General features: G+C 37.5%; 1 protein-coding gene across 2 annotated transcripts in view; it reads right to left on the bottom strand.

The window, feature by feature from the left end:
• Positions 1-3730: 3730 nt before the first annotated feature.
• The window catches only part of LOC136759471 (actin filament-associated protein 1-like 2), a 40669-nt gene continuing 31871 nt past the window's right edge, over positions 3731-12528 (bottom strand). For both annotated transcript variants that reach the window (XM_066714504.1, XM_066714505.1), the window contains exons 12-16: positions 11963-12083; positions 10194-10293; positions 8030-8205; positions 4589-4699; positions 3731-3918 (exon numbers count right to left, since the gene is read on the bottom strand). In XM_066714504.1, coding sequence (XP_066570601.1) covers positions 3892-3918; positions 4589-4699; positions 8030-8205; positions 10194-10293; positions 11963-12083 — 535 coding nt within the window. In that variant the 3' untranslated portion in view covers positions 3731-3891. The remainder of the gene's footprint in view (positions 3919-4588; positions 4700-8029; positions 8206-10193; positions 10294-11962; positions 12084-12528) is intronic.

Here is a 12528-nt window from a genome sequence, read left to right as displayed (position 1 = left end):
TAATTGACAGACTGAAAATGTTCATGTTAAACATATCAAAAATGGAAAAGGAAGCTTTTGAATGGATATCAAGAGATGGATGGATGTATATACTTACACATACACACATTTAACATACAGAAATATAGAATATATTGGTCAAATTACCTTGTATGGAAACTCGACCTGACACGTAACTACTCAACAGTGTAAGCTATCATCTCAGCACAAAACATAAAATAACAATAGCATACCTGCAGGCTCTCTGAATATTACAACATTAAGTGTAACATCATAAAATCATAGAGTAAACTTCACTTGTTCCTGATTATCTATAATTGTGTAGTACTTCTTTAATAAGCTCTTCCCTATGTACATCTCATTGTATCTAGGAAACGGTTTTCAATTTGCATGGCTCTTTATCCAATTCAAAAGAAAATACATTTCTATGGTTTGGACTCAGGACTCAATTGTATGTAGAGAACAAGCTGGAGAAACAAAAGCAGGAGAGTGATCATCTTCATTTTGGTTTATCGTCCACACAGTATAGAAACATCTGCATGACACTTAATATAACAAATTCATAACAAAACTGATTTGTGGCGAGGAAGCAATGAAAATAAATGAGACCAGGAGACCATGCCAAACTACATAAGTTATGAAAGCATTGGTTTATTGTACAGTTATACAGATGGTAAGAATCTGTCCTGAAGCCTGACATCAACATCAGTGCAAGGTAGACAAGGTAGACAAAGTAGACTAGGAGAGCCCCCCCCCCCCACACACACACACACACACACACACATATATACAAAGAATCTTTCTTAAGATGACAAAATCAGGAGTACTTTTTTCACACATGAATTTAAAGTACAGACCTTCCCTGACTTACATAAGGGTTGTTCCGTTTCATAGTAAGTCAGGAACGCACTACTTGCTCATTACATATCTAATGTAACATTTTCATAATGGGGCATATGGGAACTTTTGATGGAAAGTCAAACTTTATGCAAGTCAGGTGTTATGTAACCCGAGGAGTGCCTGTATACACTTTGTGGGCAGGAAATTGACCCACTGCAACCAGGTCATTGTAATGGCCTCTCTACAAATCAGCCAAACAAAGTACACTGTTCAGCTCTCTTGATCAACAATTGCAAGATAAAAGGCCAAGCTGTGGAAGGAATAGCATTCCCCCTCCGTCTCCGTACAAAGCTAGTCAGACACAGCTTAAGAAAAGACCGATTTACTACATCTTGGCATAGTCTTCTGTATTTTCTTTTTGTAAGTGTCAGACTTGGCGTGTTGCTTTGAATTTGTATCCAAAAGTTTCCTCTAAGTTCCTTTATGAAAAAAAGGGCTCCCAAATGGCTCATTCTATAAAGCCTTTGTGTAATTTCAGAATGTGCCCCACATCTTGGAGACCACCACTTCAAACCCAGCCTGTGCAAACTGCCATCTGCTGCAGGCTTTTCCCAGGCATGGTTTTTGATTGGCCAAAAGTGCCAGGGTTAGTTTGGGTGGAGTCAGGCGAGGGGGGGGTCCTAATGTGGCTGCCCAATGCAATGTTATTGCAGCTGTTATGGTTGTAATGATCCTTTTTAATGGCTGGCCTGCCTTTCACATTCCAATAGGCTGACCTCTGTACGTCTCAGTGCGTTAGTGAATGTGATGGGGAAACAAGTATCTGATACCTACATGTGATCAATAACTGTGATGTTTGTGCCGGAAACTCATGGTTTTCTAGACTTTCTTTATCTTTGGTCTGAACTTTGTTCTGGACTTCTCATCACTGCTTTGTCCTCCATTGAGCACATCAAGGCAATGATAAATCCCCAACTCCACTGGGACTATTTCACTGACTTGCTTTCCAGTCAAAAATGTTCTTGGTTGACCTATCTTTTTTGTTTAGGAGAGTCCATATCATAGCCACTCTCTTTTTTTTTAGTTTTGTTACTTTGATACTAGGGTAAGCTTTACCCTTAAGTTTATCAATTGTAAAAGGGCCATGCCATTATGACAGGGTCATTTTGCAATTAGGTAAACAAATTGTTTGTATCTTAATTATTCTTTGTGTCGATTCTGCTGCAGTGGCTTGATCAAAATCTTGGTGTTTCAGGTTTGTCCAGTTGTTTTTCCTGATTCTCCCATGTTGCGTGTTCCATGTCTGTGAGGGCGGTGTTTTCCAGTGTGTGTAAGTTGCATTACATTGGTCTATTTCAGAAAAACTGAACTAGTAGTTGCAATTCTAATAATGAATGGAGAAATGAACTGGAAAATATAAAAATGTTGGTTGTATAAAAGAAACCAACAAAACAGTGGGTGGAGGGAAGCACAGTAGAAAATAATGGCCAATGGTGTCTTGTGTTTGGTAGCACTGCTCATATAATGTGTGAAGTGTGAAAGAACAGCGTTGGCACATTAAAAAGGAAATAAATACTGTGACACACAGTACCAAAACATGACTTAATGCCCTTTAGCAAGATTTCTCTAGGATTTTTCTCAAATTGTATGCAGCTACAGTCAAAATTATTCCAGATCACCTGCGCAGAATAATAGTACCAAGGTGAACACTTGATTTGTATGTTTTCTAATATCACAACGTGTTTTAAGTTCTGCAAAAGGCACTGCTGTTACAGTTTTGAAAACCACAGTATAATAATCTTCCAGTTTGTTTCATTTTCTAGCACCAATTCAAATTAAATTAACACTGGAATAAATCAATTGTACAGAAGAGCGCTGCAGCCAGGTGAAAGGAAAAAAAAACACTATAAGTCGAAATTTCGACTTTAAAAATGAAATTTTGAATTAAAATAACGAAATTCCGACTTAAATTTGAGTTAACAACTTGAAAGTGTGACTTTTAAACACAGCTCCTCTAGAGAAGAACAACAGGCAACTGTAAGGAAGCAATACTGTGGATTGCATATGTATGGCTTGAGATGTGGAAATTATATGACTAATAGTAATGACTGATGATAGTGACATTATACATTTTCTCTGGGATTCTTCAGTTCTTCAGGAACAATGTGCCAAATAGCATTTGGACCTCTACTGCGGTATTGCCGTCTTCATAAATGGTGAGCTCACCTGAGTGGTACACCCTGTGGATGAATTATATTTAGAATGTGTCTTATTGTATCATGTGTCACAATAAACACTCTTTGAATTGCATGTAAATGTAACTACCTATCACCCTGCATCTGTCCAGAATTCTCAATTTCATTCTGTATAAACGTCATCACTTGAACCAAATCCAGAGATTTTCTCCTGTAAACTCCAAGATGTCGGCAAACTCTCAAGTTCTGTAACTTATAATAACACCATGTGCTAACATTGCCAATATCTCCTAATTACTAAACGCAAGTCTAAAGTAGAATCTTACAAGATACGCTATTTGAGGCATTTTATACATTTTGATGCACAATGCATCCCCCTAACATTTGCATTTGCTACATTATTGGAGTTTTAAAGTGGCAATTTTGAGTTTAAATCGAAATTTAAATCGAAATTTCGTTTTTGAAAGTCGAAACTTCGAGTTTAAAAGTCAAAATTCGAAAGGTTTTTTTTTTCTTTCACCTGGCCACAGGGCTCTTCCCTACAATTGTACTGAGCATGTTAGCAATTTTAATGAAGACAGAATACAGTTTTGCTTTGAGGTTGTTGCACACAATACTGTAAGCAACAGTGCCAGCTATCTTAAAAAGGATAGCAATTTCTTCAAACTTGCAGAATTAGGAAGAAAACCCTGATATAAAGTTTAGTGATTTAATTAATACAAAAGGTACAAAACAGAAAAAACATTGAAACAAATGCATGATCCACATGCAAAGTAATAATATATTCAGTGCAAATATATACTTAAACAAGTAAGGCCAATGTGAAACAAAGTGAAGTTTAACTGCCAGACCAGTATTAACCCGAAGCCTTCAATTCCCACTCCTAAAAAACACAAGAACAGACAATATGGTTAAAATGATTGGGGATTGTACATTCGCAATGTTAAAAACTAAAAAGATTAATAAAATGATACAAATCTAAGTAAAATAAAAACTTGCAGATGTATCAGTTGCATTGTTTAGGATAATCTGAACGATTTCTTGAATGATTTGTTTGAATGTGTTTTTACTCTGTGCTCTATCACTGTTGTTGTTTTTTGGCCTAACTCCTGAGATTACAAGGAATACAGTGTATAATGAAAAATAATACAGTATATAATACCACTGCTGTCTGACACAGCTGCAGGAGCAAAAAGGGGAAAAAAAGAGGAGAGACCTACTTTCTGTTTATACCCCGGAGGAAGTTCAAGACATTTCTTGGGGGGGATGGGGTGAAACAGAGATTTTAGGGGCCATTGTACATCACATTAGAATTAAGTGCTAAAATAACACATACCACCGAAGCCATTCTCTGTAATGTCACTACATCTAAAGGTACTCCTGCTGAAGACTATAAAGAGAGATTGTGTGCTCTTGTGAGAAATTGCCCTCCTTCAAAATTACATTTGTATAGGAAACAGCCACCGCTAAGGTTGATTATAAGCACATCCCTAGGTGCATAACCGAGGGATTGACAGAGAGAATCTATAAACCTGGAACATGGTGTCGCTTACCTTTTTTTTTTGGAACACCTTGCTCTTTTCTAAGAAGAAAGAGGAAGGCACTCTTTTCAGAGAGTTTTTTGCTGATGCAGTTCGGCGCAGTAAAGGAGTGAGAAAGCCCCCCTGTAAAGTAACAGATCAAACATTTTGATGCATCTGCCAGACACTTTTATCCAAGCCAATGCACGCACTTAATAACAGCACAATCAGTACACAAACATTACACTGAATTATGCACGTACATTTGTACAGACACAATGAGTAATGTGGGATGACAATGAATGAAGTGAAAAAGTTTAATGTATTTGTTTTTTTTCCACCTATCTTTTTGAACAAGCACATGGGAGTGGCAGTGCACAGTCAAGATCAATACTTATAAGGATTAGCCAGGGCATGTGTTCAGCAAGCAAAAGGAATATGCATTTAGGAGTAGACATCCAGCACCATAACATTTGCATCCAGTACAAACATCACAGTACAATTTGTTTATATAGAAGTCAAGTCACATGGCTCTTCTTTTCAATCTGCTCGTTGCATTTCCGCAGTGGCGGTAGCATGTCACGTAGGGAGGACCAGATATCTCTTTTCCCTGCAACAGATTCCAGCCCCTCCTAGAGGATTCCCGAGGAATCCCAGGCCCGTAGGGAGAGAGAACACCTCCAGTGTTTCCTGGGTCGGCCTCTGGATCTCTGCCCAGTGGGACATGCCTTGTATAGAAAAGGGAGCCTACCAGAGGGCATCCTTACCAGGTTGCCCAACCACCTCAACTGACTCCTCTCGATCCGAGTAAGTAGCGACTCGACTCCAAGGCTCTTCAAGGTTGCTGAACTGCTTACATTATCACAGCATATCAGCACAGCAAACTTGCAAAAGTCACTTGGCCAGCATTTTAGTATTACCATCTGTTATCTGATTGCTCTTAGCTGATTGGTTTCTTCCCTCATTTTCCTTCTTCCACTCAGCAGTGGCTCACTGTTCTACATGGTTATTATCACCTCGTTCTTGAAATGGAAAGTAATAGACAGTATATGTCACTGGGGCCACACTGTAGGGAAAGTTTTTGGAATGTGAGTTGAAAGTTAGGTTTGTTGGCTCTGTTCAGAGGGCTTTCCTGTAAAACATGTGCAACGGATTCCACCACATGATTATTACATTCTGGAAAAACTCTCAAATATTGTTCTTTTCTTGTCTCTGAAACAGTTTAAAATACCACATTTGAATACAATCATAAAGAACAAATGCATTAAACACACGTTTTATATATACATATATACACACATATATACACATGTATGCCTATATATACATACACACATACATATATATATATATATATATATATATATATACACACACACACACACACACACATCAAAATGGCATACAAAAAATCTAAAAATTCCCCATTTTCGACACAGTGTATTTAGTGATACCCTGTTGAAAAGCACATTGGATTTTTCAACATGGTAGTGACAATGAAACAAGGCCACATAAAAAAGTATCTATGAATAAAGGAAAAATTAGCACCAACTATTGACAAGAACGTAGAATAACCATTGCAAATTTTCTGAAATGGAGCATACATCTTGATTGCATTTTATTGCAAGACTTTGTCCCAAAATACCCCCTTGTCCTCAATCAGAGCACATAATCTGGGCCTTCCTGGGTCAAACAAACTCAGCAGTATTATCACTGATTAATGCTGGACAATTCTAAGTCTAAAACCAGTGCATTGTGATTCATGGTCAGTACCATTTTGAAAAAACCTGTTTTCAACGGGGTATCAATACATTCACTGTGGGGAAAAGGGGAATTTAGAGATGTTTTAATCCAATTTTTAAACCCGAGTTATTATACCTTATTGGCCCTGTTTTATTTGACCCATGTTATCTTTAAGCTCAATCGCTTTGGCCCTGCTAAGAAATCTCCAAATGCATCTTTCCAGTAAGGAGGAAAAAGTCCTGCCCCCTCATCATCTAAGGTCAGACATAATGTGTCATGTTCACACTGTGGACGAACCTGGGTCACTTTATCCATTCTTATTTTACTAAATATTTGAATTATATATATATACAGCGTTTCAGCTGTAAACTCCTCAAACTTAAGCTAAATACTTACTTCTCCAACCGCTGACCCCCAGTTTATGCAGGCTAAACTGAATATTATATAGCCCACAATCTGGTCTTTGCAATACAATTAGTAATTGTGAAAGATTTATAATCATGTTGATTGGTGAAACGCAATTTTCTACACATCATATACTCATTATTATCAGTATGTGTTATATTAGATTTGTCTGTATTGTCTGTCCTGATCGGCTCAGCAAGTTTCTATCTTTCCTTTGGAATTCAATCTTGATCACATTGCAAACCCAGATCTCTGGATCAATGCCTTGATCAGTCACCTGTCTGATCATTAATGCTAACTATTTTGTATCAGGCGTCGGGCTGGCGACAGGTTGACAGATGCACAAAGTGTATTTTCCCTTACATCATTTCGTGGATATAATGCATACTCGGCTGTTCATTCAGTACACGGAAGGCAAAGTACATTTTACTTTTCATCCACAAAATTGCCAAGCATGAAATAAGTGGGCATTTCATGGTACAAAATGTGAATTATGTTCACGAAATGTGAATTACATGCACAAAATGTGCATTTCAAGGGACAAAATACTAATTATGTGCACGAAATTATGAATGACACAAATGGCGCCCCATAGTTTTGAGACCTCTGCACATGTCCAGGCCAGTGCACTCTGTAAGTGCAACAAATACATTTCGTGGATGAGGAGATGCATTTTAAATACTTTTTTATGTCACCATTAATTTTTCTGACCTGCTGCAAAGCCTACAGACATACATTGTACACCAGTCGACCCACCACTGAGTGATTGGCCGAGGCTTTCAGAATCTCCCTGCTCAACCAATCAGTGCTTGCTTGACGCACAGGACCACAGAGACGCGCTACATACAGTTGAGATTTCAGAGGAGTGCAAGTCAGCTCCTCTGCGAGCCTCTGTGAGCTACGCTTACCCAGAAAACCCTGCTCTGCGTTGCTACAAAGAGACGCATACTCGTATCTACGCAGAAGTATAAATCAGGCTTAAGACTGGCTGTATTCACACTGCCATTAGGATAGATCTAAGCTGTTTCAGGGCCACCTCTAGAGTTTACACTGTCCCAGGTAGGCACAGAGCCATCCTAAAAGCAGCCAGTGTAAATGCAGTATTAGCGATTCATTTTGTTTTTACATCACGAAGGAAGTGACCATCATTCCTGCACAGTCTAATTGCATTTGAACCCAGTCCCTCAGTTTCATATAATGTGAATTTTGTTTACTGGAAAATAATGCATAAAGTGACTGATCAACCTTGCCTGGAAACATCCTCTTCTAGTCCCCCTCTTTTGATTGATTAGCATTTTTATTCGATCTTTAATATGTAAGCGGTACCTGAGAGCCTGAGGAGTCGGTGCAGAAAGCAAGGGACTGTCGGAAAGAGGTGCGTTTTCCAGACTTCCCAACACTCAGGAGGTTCATCTCGGACCCCGCCTTCAGCTGAGCTCTTGTTCTATTGGCCACATCCATCTTCTGAATGTCCTCCCCCAACTCTGATACTGTTTTCCTGCCTGTTTTTTTATTTGAATTTATGAGAAAGGAAAAAAAGAAGTTTGTTGAAGAGGCCTTTAAAACAACTCTGTCACAATGATGCATCGATATACCACAACCAAACCATGAGAAATGATAGATTACCACCAGCCCTTTCATAAACAATTATAAAAACAAAAGCACATGTGAGACTTTTCTTTTTCCTCTCAATGACCCCCCCCATTCTGGTTCTTACCAAAATATAATTCTACCATCATTTAACAACAGTACATTGAAATCACATCTTCTAACAAGTCTTCCCTCTCTCTTTCTAATCCTCTAGTTAAAAACATTCAACATTATACTACTATCATTATGGCAAAATTTTTCCAGCACTTTGAAATATCCTTGTTACTGCTTCAACCACAAAGCTAGTAATCTCACAATTCATGCAGAGGAATCGGAATAAGCTTGCTCACGTGAAATCTCTTAGAATACATGAGTGGGCATAAATAAATCAGATATTGAATTCTCTTTATTTGTTGGTTTGTTTACTTTGAACAATCTCACTTATTTCCAAATTAAATACAATTAAACATGGAATACCTGGGGGGAATAAATGAAATAAATATTTGTATTTTTCTATCAAATTTGGCCATAGCTTGAGACGTCTTTACTTCGGCACAAGGACAACTATTGTTGAGTAACACAGCTGGCGCAGAGGGTGAATCCATAAACAGAATTATATATGCAATTACATACATTCTCCCAGACTCTCCCATACATTTAATTGACTGGTGTATGTCATGCAACTGCGACTGAAACTATTCCTCAACAACTTTATAACTTTATAGTGTTAGGACACTCCAACACAAAACTGCTGATCCACTAGAGAGCCTGCTATATTTTGATCCTTTTTTTTAAATGGTACAATGGAATGCATTGTACAAAATATTTATTTTATTAAGATATTTTAAATATATATTATATACATATGAATATATTATCCATATGGATTTGTGTGTCATGTTATGGGTTTCAAGTATAAAATTGAATCCTTTATATATAAATAGAGCATTGTTTTATACTTCAAAACCATAACATGACAAGTAAATTAAATCATGCTGGAAAATGGTGTAATAACTACCATACAATTATTGAGACATTGTCCATGCAGTTAAGTAGCACACATGCAAAACGAGATCCAGATGTGCAGTGAGATTGTATATTTTATATATATATATATATATATATATATATATATAAAAACTCATATATATGAGAACGCTAATAATATCCATAGTGCAGCACTGAGGGGAAGAAAATGCTTGTTCTCTTTTTATTACAGCTTGCTTTATATATGTTTCTAAATGTATTTTGGTTTCAGTTATTTGAAAATACCATGTTGGTTATTTGAAAATCATAAAACAATCAGACTGATTTCCCTTGTCTATCTGTCTGCCTGTCTTGGTTTCATATGAGAAGCAAACGTCCGCTGGTTTGAACAGTTTGATTTCTCATTTTCATTTATTTTCAGTGTTCATATATAGTGATATTAATCTTTCTCCAGTGTATGATTAAGTATTTGACATAAAAATAACGACCTGTAAAACTTTATTTTTTTAATAAATGAAAGAAATATATATATGGCAAGAAACTTATCCCAGCAAAAACTCTGAAGACTAAACAGTTTGCTGTTTCCCAATTCCACATTGCTTCAAAACCACTTGCACTGGCATTAGCTATTATGAATGTCACAGAGTCTGTTCTACGTACCCTGAAAATGTACTTATGGCAGGTTACCAAGGCTTTCACCCCAGTCTGTAATTTATTTTTGATGGAAGTTTAAAAAACATTAAAAAACAAAAAACAAAACAAAACAAAAACAAAACAGTAGTACACTGTAACTATAGGGATTCACTTACTTGATTTAAAAAAAATAATGAGAGACCATTTTCAAGCAGTTTGTATTCCATAAAAGACAGATCTGCCCACTTTAAATGCTGTTTAATAAAGAAAGAACACTTACTGTGTCTTATGTGATTGGAGAACACCTCGCTGTTGCTGTAGGTGTTTAAGTCTATGGAAAGCATTGACTGTCCCTGGGTGACATTTTTGGAGTTCTGGAACTGTAATTAAACAGAATGAAAAGCACAATGTTAGCACTCAGTGCAAATATACTTGCTTTCATCAGTATATGTTTGAAGACTGCGCTTCCCCATGCATCTGCCCAGCATGGAGCTTTGAACCCAATCTCAAGACTTCCACTCTAAAAGCTTGCTTTTCCAGTCTTAATTACACAGATTGTGGTTGACTTCTCACTGAAGTTTATTATTATTAATCATATTATTATTACTACTATTATTATATTGACAGATCACCTCTGAAACACTTTATGTATCCTTGTATTCCCAAATGCATTTGAAAACTGTAACCCCATATTTTTTAAATCAGAGAGGTCCATTTCAAAAGAGGCAGTCAAGTTAACATGATACTTGTCAAATAACTATTAGAGCATTATATTGAATTTACGGACGGATGTTCCCATTTTAACAGGGAAGGAAGAGCCCCTGCCAGAATACAAAATACTCCAGTGAAATTAACAAAGCAAACCATTTTATCCACAAGGCTGTGCATGCCTATAGATTACTACAGAGAGCACCTTTAGCTGGCAACCATGACATGTCATCATTTAGACCAGTGGTGTGACAAGCAGACCACCGATGCAGGGATCATTTAAATAGTTCACCCCTGTACACCACATGAAGTCCAGGCCACATAGAAGGCTAACTGACATCACCAACACTGTAAATGTATCCCAAAGTGCACTTAAACTAGGGTTTGGCGAAAATCCCCTCTTATGGAAGAGAGTTTTCAGGGCATATTGATATGTGCCACAGCAAAATACAACAATGCGTCGAATTTGTGCTTCTGTGTTCTCTGATGAGTCTCCACACCTCACCAATGCAAATTGAATTGATGTGTAGAGGTTGTGGGGATTAGCTAGGTGATTTTAGCACACAGTCAAAAACATTGTTTTAATGTAAGAATGTATGGAGCTGAGGATGCTGGAAATTCTATCTATTTCCTGAAGAATGATCCTCAGCCATTATTCCAGCCAGGAGTTTTCCAGTTGGGTACACTTATGCTAAAAAAACAAGTAGTAAAGTGTCACACTTCCAAAACCACCTGCCGAGGAGAGGACTTCTAGGAGACGTGATGTGAATGTGATTGAACGAACTCGAAAGCCAGGAGCACCAGCTGCAAAATGCAGGACCTTCTCAGGGGGCAGCTTTGAGGGAAATGTATATACTGTTATATTGATTTGGGGAAAATTGTGGCCTACACTGTCATACACACACTCTCTGCATCAATTCATGTGCCATTGGCCATCATGAGGCAGAATGGAAAACCTGCTAGATATTAGTTTAATGAATCTGCCATTCTCGTAACCCGCCATGATGAGGATCAATTACATTTCGAGAATGCTCATTTTAACCCCAAAGGATTCTCTCTCTCTCTCTCTCTCTCTCTCTCTCTCTTTTAGATAAAGGGTGATTCCAAACAGCCTGAAATTAGAAGGAGTAATGCCAAACAAGAAAAATGAAAAAAAAAGCTAAAAGCTTATTAGCAAACAAACATTTTTTATTCCACAAGAGGCCACTGTCTATCTTGGGATTGGTTCAACATCACCGCAGTCCAATGGTGCAGCACAGTGTCATCAAGGTTCCTGTGCTGCACAATACAATAAACAACATCACAAAATGTGTGCTTGAAACACAGACTCTGAAGGGTTACCATGTGTTCCAGGACAGATGTGTTAGAGTACACAGGCTGTAGTTGGCTTGCGCCACACAATTGCTGAAATGGGTCATCGATGTACATATTGGAGGATGGAAACCTGCGATCCAACAGACCACTATGGAAAGAAAGATGGAGAGAGAGAGAGAGTGAAAGAGAGAGAGAGAGACTGAATTAGGGATTAGGGTTTCTGCCATGCTAAATTTACTACAATTCATTTTAATCTTCTTATAATTTATTTCTTACTCTTGGATGCTTACAGTTCACCAAACATACTACAAAAACATATTACAGTAAGTGCAGAAATAAATCCAATATGCAATGTAGTCTTAAATAAAGTAAACTCAGTACAGAATAAAAGTACAGAATACAGTGCAACATTCACTGTGTTGTTTTCTTATGGCAAAAGAAAAACAGAAAGGGAATGAGTTATGAAAATGTCACTTTAATGTTCACTAGGGCTCATATTTTTTGTCTGTGATTCAGCTTTATAATCTCGTCCTTTGGATTACCTCCATGTTTGCAAATTTTTGTCTGCATGTGTCATGGTGTTGTATCCCCCC

The sequence above is a fragment of the Amia ocellicauda genome, chromosome 9 (assembly GCF_036373705.1).
Source record: "Amia ocellicauda isolate fAmiCal2 chromosome 9, fAmiCal2.hap1, whole genome shotgun sequence".
NCBI classification, from domain to species: Eukaryota; Metazoa; Chordata; class Actinopteri; order Amiiformes; family Amiidae; genus Amia; species Amia ocellicauda.
The sequence above is the reverse complement of the archived record's forward strand: the minus strand, read 5'-3'. Positions and strand labels throughout refer to the sequence as shown.